Source organism: Dermacentor variabilis, chromosome 5 (genome assembly GCF_050947875.1).
Source record: "Dermacentor variabilis isolate Ectoservices chromosome 5, ASM5094787v1, whole genome shotgun sequence".
Lineage (NCBI taxonomy): Eukaryota > Metazoa > Arthropoda > Arachnida > Ixodida > Ixodidae > Dermacentor > Dermacentor variabilis.
This window is the reverse complement of record NC_134572.1, coordinates 66,759,246-66,780,794: the sequence shown is the minus strand read 5'-3', so window position 1 is coordinate 66,780,794 and position 21,549 is coordinate 66,759,246. Positions and strand designations below refer to the sequence as shown.

Genomic DNA, 21,549 nt, shown 5'->3' with positions numbered 1-21,549 from the left:
ATAATTCTATTAACGACTATTCATTATGCGAAAAATATTCGAAGAGTATGCGATATTCGATTTGATTTGATTCGCTTCTGGCACTATTCGATTCGTATTCGACTCGGTCTCAAAAATCAATAATCGCGCACCCCTAAAATGTAGTATTTATTTCTGTATTCTCTTGAATGCAGATGAGCTGTTCTGCACTTCGCCGAAGGGGCAGCTGAAGCGAACTATGTTTTTTTCATAATAACATAGTCGAATTTATTTATTTATTTATTTATTTATTTATTTATTTATTTATTTATTTATTTATTTATTTATTTATTTATTTATTTATTTGTTTGTTTGTTTGTTTGTTTGTTTGTTTGTTTGTTTGTTTGTTTGTTTGCCACATCGTGCATTATCTAACCAGTTACCTGCATTTTACTCTATCATCTCTCTCCCTTCCTTTCAAGCCCACCCCGATTGCTGACTGCCATTCTGGTGTCAGCGGACGCAGCTAGGCAGTTGCAGTGCATGCAGCAAGCAGTAATTTTCAAACTTTTTTTTTCATTTTTATTTATTCATTACTGCCGCTACTATCGGACAGGTCAGCCGGAGCTCTGTGGGCAGCCTCTACATGACGGAGACGGACCTGAAGACCGAGGGCCACTACGCGTGCGAGGTGTCGGCCGACGCGCCCTCCTTTCAGACCGTCCGGTCGGAGAAGGAGCTCAAGGTCTACGGTGAGCGTCCAGCGACGCGGTACTACAAGATCACACTGCACAGGGAGTGAGACTGTGCGAAACTCGTATATAGTAGTTTCAGGGACAAAGAGCGAAAAGACGTGGACAGGTAGCAAGCAGGCAAACTGCGATATTTACGATCTGCGTCGGCGTTTCGTGGATAGCTTGTAGGAATGGGCATTTGCTGAATATGAATGGGTATTTTCATGGTTCAATGCGTGAATGGTCGTCATCGGCAAATTTTCTATACCACAACTCCCCGTCATATGGTGCCTTAATCATGCTTCAAATAGTATAGTCAAGTAGCCTTTTATTTGCCATATAGGACTTATTTTTCGATGCGAAAGAATCAAATGACGCATTGAGCGAAAATGCCGGCGTCTGCAACAGCGAAACGCACGTAAATTTCCACTGGAAGCGACGCTGCGTCACGGCCACACCTTGACGGAACAGAGCAAGCGAAATGATTTTGCGTGAGGGGAGAGTGTATCGCCGCGACGCCACGTCACCAGCGCGTCTCGACGGAGCAGATACGGTGGCGCAACGCCGCGGAGCGAGGCGGCTTGTCGTCGGCGAGGCAGTCGCGTGACGCGCGTGCGCGGTGCCGTCGTCTCGCTCTCGGAAGCTGATGCGTGGTCCGCAGCATATCTCTCTCTCTCTCTCTCTCTCTCACCTCTACTGGGCTGAGCTGCTGAGCGCGCCTGCCGGCATTGTAGGCCGCTGCCGCTTGCTCAGTCTATCATCGCGCAGGGCGTCGGTGGCATGCAGCGTATGTTGGCACCGCAGGCTGCTGCTGCTTGATGGCTCGGGCAGCACGTACTGCTACGGTACATTACTGGCAGCGCAAAACTCGAAGGACGACTCAGTAGCGTTCAATAGGACATTAATTCGCATTCACAACTCATAAGAAGTGCTTAGGTGCCCTCGCATTTTTTTCCAAAGACCATTACAGGAGTGAGCGAGGTGGCCAGTGTGAGAACATTTTGTGTGCTCGATTATTCTAAAAAACTCACAGTATATACATTATCCATTGCTCAACTATTGAACTACGAGATCTAGAAATGAATTAGTGATCACAGCGTGCGAGCATGTGATGCAACGTGTGATGTGGCAAGTACGCGGTGACACTGCCGCTGTTTTCTTCATGACGTGTATGCGTAAACGAGCTTGCGGACGTAATTATTGCAGCAACGCTCACCTTCGGACGGCGTGCGTTTTGTCGAATATTAAAATTGAAATCGGGTTTGCGAAATTGCTTTGTTATGGCGGATTATGAAAATTTAGTTAGGAGTGAGCGCATTCGTAACTACTGCTTGCACCTTACAGACGCCCCTTTGCGTAGCACAGTCCCCTGTGATTACGTTGAACCATGCAAACCTTGACTGTGCGCACAGTGTGTCGGCGCTCCTAAATACAAACCTGTGATGTCAAAGTATTGATACCCTCAATAAGTTAGGTGTGCTGCTTTGCACACTGGGGAGTTGTTTCTAAACAAGAATACATTCTTCTGCTATCTCTGGTTGAGAGCAAAGGTGTTATTTAATTGGTTATTTCTGGTGGACAGATGATACAGCTCGATTTGTACCACAGTTTGCTTTCATGCAATTACGCGAAAATAGGAGACAAATGTCTATCACACCTTTCGGTGAATATTTGGCGAGGAAAGAGGCGCTCAGGAGGAGCAATTATCGGCCATGTCTGCCAGGCTAACCTCGCCTGTAGCAACATCATCACCACCACCTGAGTTTATTTATCTAGTTCTCCCTCCATTGTAGTGCTGCCCAAAAAAGGCCCCGTGATTCGCGGTACCAAGCCCCACTATAGGATCGGAGACATGGTGAATGTCACGTGCTACGCAAGCGCCACAAAGCCACCAGCTGTCCTGATGTGGTACATCAACGGTGAGCAGGTAAGCGTCGTTTCTCTTGCGAAAAGGGCATTGCCTCGGATGTCACACTGCGAAACCAACGAATATACTGTAATCAAACTCGAATAGCCACAGTCATATTCTCGCAGTGAATATCGCAACGACTTCGTTAACGTGGCAGGAAATGACTAGAATTTTGCCTACAGTTTGCCTTGGCATCTTAAAAAAGGCTAATTTGAGCGCGCACGTTTACATGTTACGGTAATCTCTATAAAGACTAATGATTTAATGTTTTTGTGTGGTAACTAATGCTTAGCAGTTCAAATGCAGTGCTTCCGCAAGTGCGGCGGTTTTAATGCTTTGGTTATTCTCGGTCGACAGCAAAAATTTTCATGAACTCTAACTTATCGTTTATAGCCGAGCGAAATAGCGAGAACGTATAGCTTAAATTACCACGATAATTGCGCTTCGCCTTAATTTACTTCGTTTAATTTCCGCTCTTCGGTCTGTACAGATTCCTCCCGAATACGAGAGGATGTACCCAATCTTCCGCGACCAGGACCACTTGTACCACTCGTCGTTAGGCTTGACCTTCACGGCCGAGCCCCAACACTTCACCTACGGCACCATGAAGCTCAAGTGCACCGCTACAGTGTCCGGCGCGTACTCGCTGTCCAGCGAGGAGATCGTGGCAGCGGCTGACGCCAAGCGCACCGGTACGCGTTTGGACGACCGCTGATCGTATATGAACTTAGTTTCCGCGGTCAGACAACCCGCGACAACCACTACTGGTCTTCCTCAGAGGACTTAACTTTCTACTGGTCTTCCGGCAGAGGGCGTAGAGACATGGAGATGGATGTCACGTTGAAAGCCAGCAAGAAAGCAAGCAAACAAACTCACAAACATAGACACCGGCATTCTGTATTTCTTATCTCCACTTAATGCTACAAACTTTTTGACCTAAAATTCGGAATTGTCGTCTTCTTTCCAAGTTTCTGAACAAGATGGGGTTGTTCAAAGATTCTTAAGCATATTTCATTAAAACTTGTGTAGTGTCGTTCTTGGTTTCGATTGGGAGTAGCATGTGTTAACGGGGAAGCAAGCGCAATAATAACTAACGTCTATCGCAGACTTGCTATGCAAACAGCGCGAAGGGCCCCGCGGAATACTTTCGCAGTGGGCACGAAAGCTCTCGCATCAAAAAAATAACATTTCACCACGAGTTACCGATTATTCATTGGTAGAAATAGAAAAGTTTGAGCTCTATGAATTTTCTTTTCGTTTCTCTTCAGTACGTACTGCCAAGGGCATTAGCATGCAGCATTAGTTGCTGCGATTATGTCGAAGATGTGTACGGCCAATCGGAGATTAGGCTAGCTGCAGTTAATGTGCCGGCGAGGCATAGAGTTTAGAATTTGTTCCTACTATATTCTTGTTCCTGCTATATGCTTCTTCCTACTACATGCTTGTTTTTTTTTTTTCTAAACCTCCAGCCCCGCTATGTAATCACTTCGACGGTGCTATGAAGGACACGTGTTTATTTTGTTTTGTATTCGTTGAACGAATACGTTACGAGAAAAGTCACAATTCCTACTATGAAGTGCCACTTGGTCATGCTACGAAAACATCCGGGGATAAACAAAATAAAGCAGCACTTTGCGACATGCGTGACAGTGGTTTTCTTTCTTGCCGCGGGAGTTTTAAGCGCGCCCCCTCATGCACGCTGTTACCAGAATCTGTTGCTGAAATTGTTTCCCCAGCCTCGGAAGACGACAAGCCTTCTATCACTGGCGCCCAAGCGAGCTACCATGTCGGTGACATGGTCAACGTGACCTGCAGCTACTCCCGCTACGGACGCCCCGTCGACCTACAGTGGCACCTCAACGACCAAGAGGCACGTTGCTCTGACTTGGTTAATTCGTTTCACGTTAGACTAGTTAAAAGAGAGAGAAAGAGAAGATAAAAAGCAAATGTAGGACAAGAAATCAAGTTATGTATTAAGTTTCCCGCAAAGTTCCTTCAGTTTTCATTTAAACTGCAAAATACGTTGCTGTTAGGCTATTGGCGTTTGGTTCAAGAGAGACTGGATGGGGCAAAAAAAAAAAAAAAAAGAAAGCTGGCTCAAAGAAGTCATAACGTAGGCGCTGCAAGATATGCTATTCAAGTAACAGTTATGTTGAGTTAGGGCATGTTTACCCGAGGTAAAACGGGAGAGGCTGGGTGCCGCCTGCTTTCGCACACACCGTCTCACTAGCAGAAAAACTGGGACGTGAGCAAAAAAAAAATGAAACAAAACGTTGACAGTCGCGCAAAACATCTAAGTTGACCCTTGAAATATGCAAAAGGCTGCATCTAACGACCCGATGCTTTCATTGCGTTATCATCTCAGCGCTTAGTTCTCGTTTATTGAAAAAGAAAATAATAAAAATAATGCTATGGCGCTATGCTGAAAAAGGTTTTGCTTATTCATTTTTCAAATTATTCACACCGGACAATATACGAGAAAGACACATACTGTGAACGATAGCACGCCTGAAAAATGCCTACCTGTTTTTCGAAAATCTCTTATCTCGAGGCCCAAAAGGCCACCCATACATATACAACTACCGCGTGGCTCTGACGATGCTGCGCATCGTCGTCCTTGTCGACATTGTCGCAGGAAAGGAACGAAAGTCGATTGGTTGAGCTCGATCGATTCAGTAACTTTCTTCGAATCGTTAGGCCCCGTCACGTGACTTGCAAGACCGATAACTGGGGCAGCGCAGGTGTCGAACCGGTACCTGGTCCACTACCCACTCCGGCGGTTAGAGTCCGGCGGCCAAGTGACGTCGCTGGGCCTGCATTTCACGGTGCGGCCCGGACACTTCGTGCGCGACGAGATGCGCATCAAATGCACGGCCACGCTCCAGAACGCCGGCAGGGGACCGCCGCCGGTGACGTCATCTTCCGCCTCGCCGAGGGACAACGCCTACTCGGAGAAGGAGTTCATGCTCGGCACCAGAAGCCACCACTCGTCGGGACTCCACGTCTCGGAGCATTACGGCGCTGCAGGTGTGTTCTTTGTTGCTGCTTTCCATTAACTCACAGCATCGCGCGCTTGCTTGTACTGGTCCAGATTAACTGATAGCTCAAAATAAACGATAATGAGCATTTTAAAAACATGGGGCGAAGCAATACAAAGGACACCTAAACATTATTAAAAAGAATTTACCGCAGCGTCCGCACAAACGTCTTCGTTCCGCCAGATGTTTGCCCTACGGATGACGACAAAGTCCTTTTCGGAAGCACCTTCTTGAACAGTGTACACTGAAGCCTGCGTATCTCGCTGAAAGCTTGAGAATTTCTCTTCCCTTTACCCCAGTGTCGGTGCAGAAAATAGAGAAAGAAGGTCTCCGTGCCGAACTTGAGCGCCGACGAGACAGTGGCAAACCCATAGCGATGCTTGTGAAGCTGCTGCCACTAACAATGAAGCAGGCCATGCGCCAGCCTCCGCCAAGGACGATGTAGTGTCTGTGAGTTTTTCGCCGTGCATTTCAGAATGCGAGGCTCCTAAGAGGCAGTTGCGTTCTTTTGATATCGACTGTCTTGGGTGGTCACCTTTGACCACATGACACGTTCCTTGTACGGAATGTGTTCAGAGAAGCTTATCGATTTTTTCCAGCGGGCGCCTGACATCCCTAACCCAAACCAGACGACCTTGTAACCACTTATGCTCTTACTAAGAAGATAGTGGGAGATTTCCCAAGATCAGTAGCAAATAAACTGAAGCCAGGGGTAATTAATCAGACAAGCACAGAGAAACAGTTTACCAAAACCGGCTCGACTCCATATTATATGGGGTATTGTCAATGACTCTCGAACGCAATGCCACTAAGTAAGTGTGGCGTGTCAGAGTATTAACTGCGATGAATACTCTGACACTTCCCCTTGCCCTTACCCTAGTGCAGGATAGCAAACCAGAACCTCTTCCTGTTAACCTCCCTGCCTTTCCCACCGTTTCTCTCTTCCTCTCTCTCTCTCTCTGACTCGCCACACATACTCTGGGAATGTGAGCCGTCGCTGGCACCCCTCCCCCCTATCTCCCACCTCACTCCACCCCCAAATGCCGAGTGGCTGACTCAATCAAGCAACCACACCGGAAGATAAGAGTATCTGGCGTACTTCGTTGAGTTGGTCTTGACGAGATTCGCCAGTGACCAGGCTCTGGACAGAGGGCCGCTGAAAACCCAGTCACTACCTCAGATAGAGCTCTCTCTCTCTCTCTCTCTCTCTCTCTCTCTCTCTCTCTATTCCTTTTTCAATTATAAGCTCTCCTCTTTTCCTTTGTCGGGTAAGTAAACCGGCCGCTTTTCCATTTAACCTCCCTTTCTTTCTCGGTTCACAATTCCCTCTCCATTTCACAGTTTACTCTCAGTTGCTTTCTTTCCGCTATCTAGTGTAGTTGCAGTCTTCATAGAACATTTCTGATGTTCTGGACTATCTATTTTCAGCACTGGACAGCAGTGGATCATCCAGACGGCTGGCCGTGGCCTGGATCGTCCAAAGCTGTGCAGTCACGTTATTCGTGATGTGTGCACGATGAGCATGGAGACGAAGAGCCGACTTCGCACCCTGTGTACGCTGCTGTCAAGACGTTATCTGGCTTTCCATCAGCATCGATCGCGGCAAGCAAGAAATTCAGCTACCACGCATGATAACAATTTCTGGCGTCGATAACGTGTGCGACACGACGCTGGACCGGAACAATGTTGTGTATGTAATTCAGTGCCTTTCTACCTCTTCGCGAAGATGGCTGACGAACAAAGCAAATTTTATGCGCAATATATCGCTCATCTTGACGTATCGTTCGCGAGCTGTCGTGTTCGCAGATGTAGTCTTTTACATAAGAGTTCCATATGAACAGCATTACTATTTCCACATTTGATAATAAAAGGGAAAGTCCTGTTTGTAGCTTAATGGACTCGTAGTGCGCTTTACATTCATAGAATAAATGAATGAAATGAAAAGTGTTACTGAATCCGAGGACAACTAAGAACTTCTTACGAGTTGTGAATGCGAAAGCATTAATGTCCAATTGAATGCTGCTGAGCGGTTCTTCGAGTTATGAACTCCTCGCGGGCAAACCAGCGCGTTGAGACGCTTGACGCATTTTGATTTGGCCTTACCGAGGCGCAGTTAGAACGCAGGTGAGAGCTTGCGTTCTACAGGCTTCCGAGAGCGAAAGCGACGGTGACGTGGCGTCGCAGCGGTGACCTCTCCCCACACGCAAAGCGGCGGCAGCAGGTGTTCGCTTTCGCCCGCTCTGCTCCTTCGAGGCCCGAGCCAGCAAGCGAGAGCCGGCGTCAGGTGCGCGCAAGGAGCGCTCGTTAGGTGGTGTCGCAACCAATGCAAAGTTTCGCTGCTACAGAGGCCGCCGACATTTTCGCTCAATGGGCCATTTGACGCTTTCGCATTAACAAAGTTTTGAGTACACGCCGTGGTTGCTCAGTGGCTATGGTGTTGGGCTGCTGAGCACGATGTCGCGGGATCGAATCCCGGCCACGGCGGCCGCATTTCGATGGGGGCGAAATGCGAAAACACCCGTGTGCTTAGATTTAGGCGCACGTTAAAGAACCCCAGGTGGTCAAAATTTCCGGAGTCCTCCACTACGGCGTGCCTCATAATCAGAAAGTGGTTTTGGCACGTAAAACCCCAAATATTATTATTATTATTAAACTTTTGGGTATTAAGAGTACGGAGCTGCTCAATGCTGCTACTGCGTCTAAGCGTGAAGTTCGCAAACGTGGCAAAGTTCATCCATACTTCCTTTAGGAAAATTTCCTAAAAGTTAACGGCTGCTCATTGTAGCATGTTGCTAACTTTCAATATTTAAAGCTGTCAGCGGAAAGCACTGTTCCAGTCAGCTATTCTTCCTTTAAAAGCTACATATGTTCGTGCACAGTCAACTTTCATCCGCTACAGCCGAATGTTCTATACGCTGTGTCGTTGTAGACGACAAGACGCAAGACGCAAGACGAAAGTGCAAGCCACTTAAATTGCTCTACATTGAGATGCTATATCAGTCTCCGTTGGTCTCACCTGCTCCCAGCAACAGAAGCCGATATTGTAAAATGTGGCTGATATAAGCGAAAATCACCCAAATTGTTTGCAGTACTATCTAAAACTTTTTGGATACCTAAATACAGGACCCACAATTACACTGTCTTCAATTTGTAGAGTCGTAGTTGAGTGGTTTCTTACACTTGCCGTTCTATCTGTATATATGTGCTTAAAGGTTTAAACACAGTTGTGCTGACTACCAGCAGTTACCCACATATACGAGCAACATTTGTTATTACATCTGCTGTTTACATTTAACATACGCAACTGTCCAAAAACTAAAGTAAACATGAAGCGATAAACTGTCTGATGTATATTTATACATTTCACGCGAAGATGAAACGTTATTACAGTAATCGGTATTACTTTTATTCTAAGAAAGTGGATATTTTGCTGGTATTTGCATTCTTTTGTGCAGAGTACCTCTCATGCCATCATACGTTTCTGAATGTTTTATAAAGGGAACCCTTTTCTGACCAAGTGGAATTTCTGTTGTTCCGGGAAATTTGTTAACATCCCGATGACATAGTCACTGCGTGTAGGCATACCTGTTCGAAATTTCCTTTGATATCTGCTACACCTATCTTGCGTCACATCTGTATCAAAACTTCACCGTCATATGTAAATAAAGGAAAGATAAGTGCTTTTATGGTCTCATTGGTGGCCTCAATTGAATGCCGATGGCTTGCTTCAACTACGTACAAAATGAAGCCGACCAAGAATTCGCAAAATATGAAAGCGACAGGATGCAACGCTGAGCTTCGAATCAATGGTGAGCAACGGTGAGCTTCGAATTTCACATCAATCATACGCTGTTTCAAGGCATACGAAAGATATATTGTGCATGGTTGGCAACATACACTTACAGTTATAGTGGGTTTAGAGAGAGAGAGAGAAAGCAAACACACCAATCCCCTACTATAATGGGTCCTTCAGAAAAACTCCAAGCTCACTTTCCGGTGATACAAAAAAGATAGCCAGTGCATTGTTAAAATGGTGATTATGGTCAGCTAGTGCTTTCGTGGGCTGCAATATTTCAGGCAGTGGGCCCTGTGTATAGATTATATTATGGGGTTTTACGTGTTGAAACCACTTTCTGATAATGAAGCACGCCATAGTGGGGCACTCCGGAAATTTCGACCACCTGGTGTTCTTTAATGTGCACCTAAATCTAAGTACACGGGTTTTTTCGCATTTCGCCCCCATCAAAGCGCGGCCGCCGTGGCCGGGATTCGATCCCGCGACTCGTGCTTAGCAGTCCAATGCTGCGGGGAAGCTGGCACGGCGATGTAATGTTTGTGCGCATGCGCAAGTGTGTGCTTGTGTGTGGGGTGAAAGGAAAAGTGTGAGCGCGCGTGCGTCAGTGGGTGAAATTTTGACCCCGAACTTTCTTTCTGAAACAATAAAGTCTCTCTGTCTCTCTCTAACTTCTCATCGCATGGCAAATGCGTGCACAAAACGTCTAAACGAACAACAAATGCGTGGATGATTAAGGCGTCTAATGTGTTCAAATACGCCAAGGAGAACTCGAGCGCCATGTTGACAGTTACTAATTACTCCAGGCCGACGAGCGGCTAAAACCACCGTAATTAGGGGTTGTGCAACGTCGATACTTAAGAAGTAAGAACGACATTGAGGTGCATGGAGTGGACGTACTCGCGATGCTGATTAAATACGGTCTTGCCTGTTCTTGTTGATGAGGCATATGTGGGGGACTAGGAAAGTAGAGAGTGGGGCTTTTTTGAAGCTTTATAAATACCCGTTGACTGTAGTTTGTAACTATTTTTCAGCCTCACGGATGTCACGTATAAATATATGTCCAATCTTTAGTTAAAATCATCGTAATTTCAGCTTGAATTCTTGTTCACCAGCTCATCTGAGGGATAAAAGAGGGTTGCGACTCGGAATTAATTACCCTTGAGTGCTTCCAAAATAAAACAAAATTAGTCCGTTATAACAGTAGTAACCTATGGAGCTGACATTTGCAAGATAAGAATAAAGCTTGAGAAGTAACAAAGGGCAGCGCCACTAGCGGTGGAAATGAAAATGACTGGCGTGGCATTAAGAGACGGGAAGATGGCGGCGTGGGCTGGAGAGCCACGGGTATGGCCAGCGAACGGGTACAGCTGACATCCTAGTTGAAAGTTAGATTTATAAATAGGTTGTGCAGGTTACTTAGCAGGTACACGACTGTCTAAGAGGAATTGGTGCCAAAAAAAGGGGGAAAGGCAGTTGAGGTGGCAGAGCATTAGCTGGTGTGATGAGATTAGGAAATTCCCAAGCATGGGGCATGCAGTCAGTGGACGGACTTCGATGGGAGAGGCTTCTAATTTGCCTTGTAGTGGAAGTAAAATTGACTGGTAATGATGGCTATCACAGCGTCAGCAGCGAAACGGCAAGACATTTCGTGCTTTGTTACTGTGCAAGTACCCTATTTTTCTCTCTCAATGCACCAGTTCACCGCACGTTCCATTTTTCTATACCGTGCGCATTACTGCAGTTTAGCTGGATGGATACGTATATATTTATTATGAAAACATAGAGGTCGGCCAGAATCAAAGTTCTGACATTTAAGAACAAAAAAGAAAACGAAGCGTATGAGAATTTCTTAAGTCGTTCACAGTGTGCGTCAGCGACGCTTAAAATCATTCGCAACATTCAATGAATACCTTCCTTTCGTAATGAGTGCTTGTGAAAGCAGTTCTGGAACTGCTTTGTGAATGCGAACTGTGCCCCCTTATCTATGACGCAGTTCGTGAGCGATAGTGGTTCGAGAACGCATTCGCTGAATAATGGCGACAGTGCACCTAGCATAAATATAACGAATGTGGCAAATCAATGCCAAAGAGTTCTTGCCAAAGTTATTTACGTGTTTCACCTTGTTTCCCCTAAAGGAACAGTCCATTCGGGTCCGCTCCACGTAAGTTTTAATGTCTCAGCATCTAATAAGCTCGACGGTTGACGCGATACACGTGCGAGCTACTCGCTTATTTCCTTCATCACAAGCCGTCGTTTCGACCGCGCTTGGCTTTTTGTCGTTTCTTCGAAACCAACTTTTTCAAATAAGGACTACCTCGGCAGGCGTTGCGATTGGCCTCCGCAGATAATAGGGACAAGCGACAAAGCAGCGCTGTAGGACAGGACAAGGAGAACAACGAAAACAGGAGCGCTGAAGTAGCAAGTGTAGGTCGTGTTGAGCCTAGCTAAGCACACGTGCGTCCCGAAGTAAAAGTAGTGTTCACGACGTCTCTCTTGCGAACTTAATTGGTTCAGCGAACTAAGCGATGGCGGCCGCTCTGTTCTATTTTTCAACGTAGATCACGCAGTTTCCTATGGCTGCCGCGCTCCTCGCATGGTCCATTAGTAGGGTCACCGTGGAAATGGGCAGCACTGCGACTACTAAATGCGAGGGCGACAAGTGCAGCGGTTACTCGTGACATTGCTGCTGTTCCGTGTCGGATGAGCTCATAGAGTACCTAAAGCTTCTTGTCTTACAGAAACACTTCGGCTATAGTTTATTTTGCGAAGGCTGCGGGGGGCGCCGTGTCAATAGCTGCGCAGCAAAGCTGGCGTAGTGTGCACTGGCGAAAATTACGCGAAAAAGTGGCCACTTGTCCGGGCGAAAAAAAAAAGGCAATTAATGAAAGCACTGAAAGAAAGAAAGGAGTCCTTAGTTTGGAGAGGTCTGCCAGGTGGCCATGCCTATATAGCCCAACACTTCAGATGGGAATATGAAATAATACGCACAAAAATACATTGCATAGGACATGTAATGCGTGGAGAAGAGGGAAAGGCGGTCTTCTTTAAGCCGAATGGGTGCGAAGGAAAGCAAATCGCAGTTGTGGACGGCAGTGCTACATTATGTGCGCAGATTTCGCCGGATTTAGAAACGAATCAGCTGCAGAAAGAAACTGCTCCACCTCGCGTTTCTCAAACTGTATGGTACTGCAGAAGCTGCAGCGGTCGTAGGTCAAACATGTATTTTATAAAGGTCATTGTACAGGAGGATGGCTTGTGAGTAGCCTGTGATACCATGCTGACCAGTCACGACAGCTGAGGATATGCGCCTGACATCATGAAAATATGCGCGTCGATCGCTGGCTGGCCTTTACTTGCGTCAACAACTTAGCATCTGCCTTATTTGCGGAAATTGATTTACACAGTGCGTAGACTACCTGCAGACAAAATGAGTGCTACTTCACCTCGCCAGATAATTCACCTTGCGTTTATTGACATACTAAAGACGATAATTGTATGGAGATTCAACAATTAAGTTCGAGGACTACTCTAGACAGCGTGTAGAGAATATAAACTCTATAGAAAGTAGTCTGCATTCGGCTCACGGACTTTACTTACATACAGAAGGTATATGGGCTATTCATATAAGGGCAGAAGTATTTTTGTAAGTGTAAGTTCTTGCAAATTCTGGCTTTCAAGAACGCTGAGCAGTTTTGGGAAGGCGTGATGTGGCTATACGTTGTGTTTTCGTCGCGCTACGATAAGTCGGGGCTATACATCACGGTATATTGCTTCCCGAGTGTATCTGCCCTTACCGATTATTTTATGCTGCGAAGCAAATCAGCGATGGGGTGCCGAAATTAGCACATAAATTCAGTGGTGCTGTGACGTTAAGCCGAGAATTTCTTCGTTTGTTTCCCCACACGGCGAATTCTCTTCTGTAGTCGGCAAACCCTCCTATGCTTACAGGACAAGGTTAACCTACAACAACACACTATCGTTAAACAAAGGTTAGCATGCAAGAGTGCTTCCTTGTCATTGCCTTTTTTTTTTCGTGTATATTGAGTTGAATCTTTCCCAGCGGCAAAAATACATAGTGCATATGGAAAGCCAAAGAAATAAAATAATATTAGGCGAATGCACATCACCGCCCATTGCTCAGCTTTCCGGCATCATTTAGTGTTCGTTTCTTTTCCCCTGTTCTTGCATTAAAGAATTATTTGAACATGCACATTGCAAAAAAAAAAGAACATACTGAAAGAGTTTTCTTGGGCTTGGAGTAGGTGGTGGTAGTGGTGGTAAACTTTATTGAAAGGGGGAAGGGTAAAGGGAGACGTGGCTGAGGGATCGGGCTCAAGTAAGGCCCTGGGCCTGCTTGGCCTTCTCCGCCTAGTCCACCAGTTCAAGCTGTCGGTCAACGCCACCCGGAACTGAGCCAGCCTGTCCAGTCAGTCTCGCTGCTGACGGGGGGATGAGAAAACGGGAGCGAGGTGCATTCCCACATTATATGTGTGAGTGTTCCTGTTTGTGAACAGAGCCTACATTGGTCGCTTTCCTTGCCCCCTGTCATTTTGTTAATGTACTTTGGGTATGGGTATGTGTTTGTCTGGAGTCGCCTAAAACGCGACTGCTTGCGTTTTATCGAGTTGCTTGGCCGGTGATGGGAGCGCGCGACGCCTCAAGCGATACCTATGGGATATTTCATAAGTCTCGCAGGGTTCTTCGTGTCTCTCCTCCTCAGGCTCGGCGCGCGAGATCTCGAGCCAAACTGTGAGCCGACGCGTTGCCGGGCACAGCAGAGTGAGCGGGGGTCCACACGAGGGTTTTCAAGCCGCTTAGCGGGCGCCGCGTGAGGACATGGTACGCCTGTTTGGAAATTCTACCGCGGACGAAATTGCCGATGACCTGCTTGCTATCGCTGATGACTGTAAACAATGCAAAGTTGGTGCACATTATGGCAATCTGTGACGTATCACAATAACAAAAACAATCAGAAAACAAAGCATGCGGCCGGTCCTACAGATAACTGTTTCCTAATTAAGTGCTAGAACATAGCGGCGTACTTTTCACTCTTTTTAGTTGTTTTCTAGCATTTACTAAGCGATAGCAACATAATAAAGAGATAACTCTAGGGACAAATTTCTATAAAATAAGAGTGATATTTTTAAGAAACTGGTATGTTTATATGTTTGGTTGCTTCTCTATGGCAACGTTTTACCATAAATTCTCATTACTTCCTCAAGTTGGTTCAGCCTTTGCCACGCCGAAGGAAATGTTGCAGAAAATGCGACCCCGATGGAAAGCCGAGCAATTCATCGCATAGTCGCCGAAGCCAGCTCCATTAATTTTCCGGAGAAGCGGCTACGCTTGGCTCTTTGCAGACGGAGAGAAAGTGCCAACGCAATCGATATTCTTGGTCTTTAAAACCACGCCTATTTCTTCATCAGCGAATACCTTCAGCGCCCTTGACCCTCTAAGCTGCAGAATGAGCTCTCCTGTACTCCAACGGTGAGAGTCTGAGTAGCTTATGCTGCTAGGGTTTGTAGCGCATGTCTTGTTATACGTATACCATGTGTTTTAGCAAAAACTTCAAGTACAAGTTACGGTTCCTTAAAAATGCGCAGTAGGGATTAAGAAGTTGTTTTTTCTCGTACACATTAATCTGGCCGGCAGAAAGAAAATTTCGGGATTATCGCCAAATAATGCTTAAACGAACTAGCATTTACGCATTGAATTCCTTTTTCTTTCTTTATTACATTGGGGCACAACTTGCAGCTGCAGAAACAGAAGAGGCCAAATCGTGCCAGCTTAGGAATTCGGACACTAGCAGATGTTTAGAGGTATTCATCTGCAACTGGTCGTTAGTCTTTCATCGTCTATGGTTCGTGCAGCTGCGTGTGCCGCAGTTTCACATTAGGTGTGACGCTGTTGGGCAGAACGGCTTTCGACAGTCGGGAGGTTGCTGATAACTACAAGGCACTCGATGCTTCTAGGAGTATTCAACGCTTGGCCTGATCGGGTAAAGGTTAGAACACTTTGTTTCTTCTAAATGTTTGCTAGCTAATGTGCTGCTGGCTTGAGCATACAACCTTGGTCCCTATGAACAAAACTTCTACGTATGTTTCCTGAATGGCCGGCGCTTGAGCGCCCGCTACTAGTAACAGTGATACAGGCGTGAGGACAAGATGGCAGCGGCAGCAATGGCTAGTCAAGGACGGGATTTACTCATTAGAAGTTTTGTGAATTGGGGCAGTCATTTTTATTCATATGCCTCTATCTGGCATGCCACGAATAATATCTGGGGCCGAGTTCACAAAACATTTCGTTCGTAGAGAGAGAGGGAGAGAGAGGAAAGGCAGGGATGTTAACCAAATGCGCATTTCCAGTTTGCGACCCTGCAATGGTATGGAGGATGTAAGGTTTAGGAGGAGGGCAAAGGGAAAGTGAAAGAAAACGCACGCCTCTCTTGACAATGTCGACGGCAGAAGAAGTGGCAGAGCTTCGAGTCGAACTACAGTTTAATGATAAACCAACATACAAATGGTCCATTTTCTGCGACTCGAAGAGGGCGCTGCAATGTTTACTGTCAGCCATACGGCGCCGCCACATGAACACGAAGAGTTGGTGCGAAAACATTTCGTTCGTAAGTGCTCTTTGCCATCTGCAAGCAATCTTCGTTTATCACGTGTCCGGTATCAGGATTGGCCAAAACTTTATCCTAAGAACAAATCTAGCATAAGAACTCTTTGTGAATACGGGTCCTGAAGTCGATTTGGCTATGGCTATTTCGACTAATATCCAGCCGAAAACAACATTTTCTCCTTCCACTCAACAATTTTGCAGCCAAATAACGTAAAGTTCTTGGTTCGAGGAGCTGTTTGTCGCTGGCCGGGCTTCTTCGTTAACAATATATCCAACACCACGGTAGGCTGGTAGCTACCCTTAAGAATGGTTCTAGCTTAAGAACGGTTTTACGAGTATGGGTCCTGAGCCGTTATTACAATACTACGCAATATTAGCGCAGGCGACCGGCCAACGACGAATAGCTACTACGAGCGATAGAGTTTGTGAATTCGGCCCCTGATTCCCGAGCACTGAAGCGAGTGTATACGCATATACTCATACTCCGTTCCCCTCTTGTTTTCTTCGGCGGGAAAGTAAAAAGAAAAGGAAACAAAATCAAAAGTAAGCGGCTTGCATGAATGCAAATAAAATGGTCGCTGCACCGAATATTTCAGACACGAGTTGTTAGGCATCTCGGCGATTTCTCGAAGGCGTACCGAAAACACAGACAATGACGACGTTTCGATTCTCGAGCTCTTGGCAGCGAAAGAGAAAACAAGAAACACGTGCGGAAACTCAACTTGGCTTGCAGCCAGCAACCACAAAAGCTGCGGAATAGAGAACAGTTAAAGGATAACAGTTTGTTCTTTCTCGTTGCTATCCCGTCAGGTCGTATTCTTAACAGTTCTTCGCGACCTCCTCCTCAGGGGCAAAACACGTTCAAATAATGGCTCCGTCGTGGTCGCGACTACGCTGTAGTAGACGTATTTCTGCAGTTGCACTTTCGCATGAAGTAATTCTGCAGAGCTGCGCTCTAAAGTCAGCTTGGTTTATTCATCTCTTTGTCTGTTTATTTGTTTACTTACTTAGGTTTCGAAGTACGTGTATATGTGGCCGCTAACGCTCTAAGCGCTGCTTGGTTCGTTCCGCGTTTTACTCTCGTCCTTGAAACTCTGGTTCACAGGCGCACAATAACGATAAGGGTGGGCGGACCAAAGAAGCTCAAAATAAAACTGGGTGGGACACACCCGGGTTACTGTGTCAGCCCCCTCCATTCTCAAGGAGAGGCTGTGTCCAAGGTCATTCTGAAGGAGAATGCGCGAACGCTTGCTCAAGTGATGCATTAGTCTAATCAAATGCAGTTAGTTGTTCTTTGTGAGAAGTGATGGTTTTATGATCAGCCCACGAGGAGTTCTCGTTTTCCAGAAATAATAATCGTACTTGTAATGCAAAGGGGAGGCGAGCATAAAGGACCGGCGCTGATTAACAAGTGACAAATTTATTAAGAACCACAACGAATAAATCCAAAAGGTCAGTCTGAACACGCACATGCACAATCCTAATAAAATAGTCAGTTCTTATACAGTGCCTACGCTTTATATTTCTCTCTGGTGGTCTTGCGTCGCTACTGTGCTGCAAGCAATATCCACGTCAACCAAGTCGGCCAGCTGTCCACTTTTCTAAACTTCAGAGAGAACCAATGACAACCCGTACCAGCGATATTTGCGAGTTCATTGATTCTACTTTCGTCCTTCTCACGTCCTTCTCTACTCCCCTCGCTGCTCGGTATTTCCCTCCAAGTAACTCCAGTGGTCTACTGAGCCAATACGCGAAGGAAGCGACATCTTCATCAAGCAGTTACGTGATCGGCAAGCTGGTTAGCACATACACTTTGATTCCAGGTAAGTTGTAATTTTTTTATGAATTTTCACCGGTGCATCAAGCCTATGCGGTTAATGTTTGACAAGCATAGTGCATTTCTGTCCGAGAATCACAACACAAGTCTAAACATATGAATTTATTCTATGTTTCAACAAATTATACCAAATTGTTTCTTTTTTTTTCGTTTTGTTATTGGCAAGCTCTGCGTTGTTAGACGCGCCGTTCTTTTTTTATATGGGCCTGCACTTGTGCCTGTGATACGTCTTCTCTATTTCTTTTTTCATTATTACGGCTTAACTACTTTGTCATCATCGCACTTCCGCCAAAGTAAGTTGGTAAACAAGTTCAACCACCTTATGTTGCGCTGAATCAGTGTACTTCTACATGAAAAAGAAAATGGCAAAGCAAGAGTGGCTAAGAGAAAAAATAAATCTGCCGTGAGAATCCACTTACTGTGTACAAGTCATTGCATCAATGATACACCGGCAAGACGAGACGAAGTTTAACTGAAAGCCTGGGATCGCTTCTTCGTTAGTCGACGCACGAAGTTATCACACAGAACCAAACATGAAAGAGAGAATACGCCAGCTCACTTCCTTCCTTAAAGGCTTCATAGAAAGCCCACGGAGTAAATTCGTGTGGAAAACGCTATATATATATATATATATATATATATATATATATATATATATATATATATATATATATATATATACACCTCACCATAACAACGATCCGTGCGCTGATGATTGATCAAAGCCGGAGGGAGGCACTGAACAAGCAAACGCGGAGGGCCCAGATGAACACACATTAGCACCTTTCTTTCAGCTATGGCATCACACATGAAATAATGCCCTATACGCTCCCCTTGACACCACTGGTTCTTTGGTTCTCGGCTGACCTGAGTAAATTCGCAAGTCCGCCTGGTGATCTAATTGTCACCTTCCAGTGATTAAGTTGACAGCGCGAAGTGCACTTAGCTGGCGAGCATGGCCTAATTATTTTCGATGTTGTCAACGTCATGGAGGGAAAAGCGAAGTAATACGGCGATTGCAGTGCGATATAGAAAGAGCTGCCGGTTTCCCATTGTGTTTCGTATTTAACGTTAAGTGTAGCCCTCAAGAGAACGACTTTCATTAGGACCCGTATTTCGCTATTCTGAGAACTAATCGATTAAACTTTCTGCTTAAGGACAAAGTCGCTCGGTCCAATAAACTTCGTAACTAAATCTGACTCACAGAAAAGATGAAAAAAGAAAAGGCTGTTGGTAATGGCACATGTCACTGCAAGTTATCTCACAACGCAGGCTTGTCGAGGGAAAACCGTATTAGATCGCAATCAAGCAAGCCGAAGCATTACAATGGAAGGAGATGCTGACTGCAATGACAAGATTGACACGTTAGCTTAACCGACGGTCGACAGCTTCTGATTGCGCACTCCGCATCGCGAGTGCTCAGCTGCATGGCGCCCAGAGACAAATGTCCGTAGCAATAAATCATCGCCATCACGTGGTCACAACGATGGTGGTATATAAAGCCTCTAAGAAAACGCACCAGAACCTGTAACTGCGCCGCGACAACCACTTTTCTTTCTTATCTATTACACCAAACGCAAACGCCGAAGTAACCAAGGGCGCTGTAACCTAACTCTATTTCAAGCTGTTTCTATTCCATTTCTTCCAGTAGCCCTCCGTGATTGGTCAAACATTCTGGGGGCTACGCTCACTTCGCCTCTCTGTCACAAGACGCCACGAAAACCAGCAAAACGTCCCATCTCAAGAGGATGTGTAGTAGAGAGAGACAGAGGAAAGCGGAAAGGCAGGGAGGTTAACCAGAGGGGTAGATCCGGTTTGCTACCCTACGCTGGGGAGAGAGGGGAGGGGAGGTAAAGTGATAACAAAGCAGAGATAAAGAAAGAAAGGAGCACAGATATACAATCACAGTCGGTCACTGTCGCCGCATATTGTCACAGCACGGCACAGTAGCACTTGCAGCACTATAAGCATCTGTTCAGGCTACAGCCGCTTGTCCAATTCTGTTGCCTTTAAAAAATGCAACAGTGCCCTCGACGCCCTCTGCTGCGATGGCTTGTGCTCACTCATTATGCATGATAAGGTCAAACCAAATAAAAAGATTTATTATAAGACGGTTATAATCATAAATACAGATTATAATCACGTTGGAATGGAATAACCTTACGTTGTCGGCGCCCCAAGGCACTATGCACATGTGGAATGACAAATCGACGACGCGCGAGAACTAAGATGACGACTGCGAAAAGCATTCGATCATAGAACAGTCGCTAACGTTTGAACCACAGTGCAAAACAGACAGCTCTAAATCAGCAACGAGATCGCATTAAACAGTAGCGAAAGGAATTGCATTACAATGTAGCCGCCGCGCCGTTAAGGCAGTGAAGAGTCAGAGGAAGAAACCCTATAGCTTTAATACAGTCTTACCTACCTGACAAAAGTCCATATGTATGTATCAGGACACACAAACCACCTTTATAACCAATAACAAGAGGCGTAATGCAGGGAAGCGAGTTGGGACTACTTCTATTTAACGTGTACATAAACAGCATTGTAAACATCTATTCAACTGTAAAGTTCGTCATGTAGTACGAAGATGGTGACACCATGATTATTTCTGGTCCTGACGAGAACAAGCTTGCAATTAAATGTAACCACATACTTGATAAATTGTTAACTGGTCCATGTCGAACTCATTTAAAATTAATCGCTTAAAACCAAAAGTTATGTTTCCTTTTTTTCACGCCAGAAACAAGGAAGTGAGAACAGAACACGTCATTAAATGTGGCGATGATGAATTGAAATAGTTGAGAAACATACATTGCTCGGTGTAACATGTACTTCAAACCTTACATGGTATACACAATTTCACGCTGTGTAAAAGCCTTGCATCAGTCAGCGATGCAATGTCGCGGGGCCGTGGGTTTCTTCCTTGAAACGTTAAAATTCAAATGTATTATGCAGTGTTCGTTTCTCGAACTAATTATTGTAGCTTAGCCTGGTTGACAACAACTAAATCCAACATACAATGCATACATAGATACAAGTTTCAATAATGCAAAAAAAAAAAGCATTCCACATGTTGCCAGCCTTAAATATTACGAATATATTGTGAACGATTCTCAAAAAATTTAACGTAATTAGCATAAAAAACGTGTATGACTGCCGTGTTCAATCATCTTATTATTATAAAATATAATGACGCCAAATAAACGGACACCCACAAGATAAGAGAACGGGACAGGGCGCCACTCGCAACTGTCCCGTTCTCTTCTCTTGTGTGCGTCCGTTTATTTGGTGTCCTTATATTTTATAACGAACAGCTACCAACTAACCCAACAGAAAGTGCTTTTAAGTCTTCTTATTATGCAAACCAACTCTTTAGGCAGTTTTTAGAAAGTGTGGGTGACCTTATTATGCAGGGATTGTCCCACGCTATTACGGAGTCGATTTCAGCGCTCCAGGACAACCATATTAACTAAAAAGAAAAAGAAAGAAAATAAAAAACGTCTGGCCTGCAATGACACAAAAATAAGGAGTCTAGGAACACTTCATCAGAACTATAGACAAAACTGCAGCGTTGACGCGCGCCAGCTGGCACACATAGAAGTCGAAACAGCGCTAAAGAATGGGAATAGGCCGTAACAGAAACGTCAAGG

At 45.5% G+C, this 21,549-nt stretch overlaps 1 protein-coding gene across 1 annotated transcript in view; it reads left to right on the top strand.

Annotated features, from left to right (window-relative positions):
• The window catches only part of LOC142582720 (uncharacterized), a 46,398-nt gene extending 37,084 nt beyond the window's left edge, over positions 1-9,314 (top strand). Inside the window, exons 3-8 of the mRNA XM_075692686.1 lie at positions 575-710; positions 2,486-2,619; positions 3,092-3,293; positions 4,338-4,471; positions 5,343-5,628; positions 7,068-9,314. Coding sequence (XP_075548801.1) covers positions 575-710; positions 2,486-2,619; positions 3,092-3,293; positions 4,338-4,471; positions 5,343-5,628; positions 7,068-7,159 — 984 coding nt within the window. The 3' untranslated portion in view covers positions 7,160-9,314. The remainder of the gene's footprint in view (positions 1-574; positions 711-2,485; positions 2,620-3,091; positions 3,294-4,337; positions 4,472-5,342; positions 5,629-7,067) is intronic.
• The last annotated feature ends 12,235 nt before the right edge of the window (positions 9,315-21,549 follow it).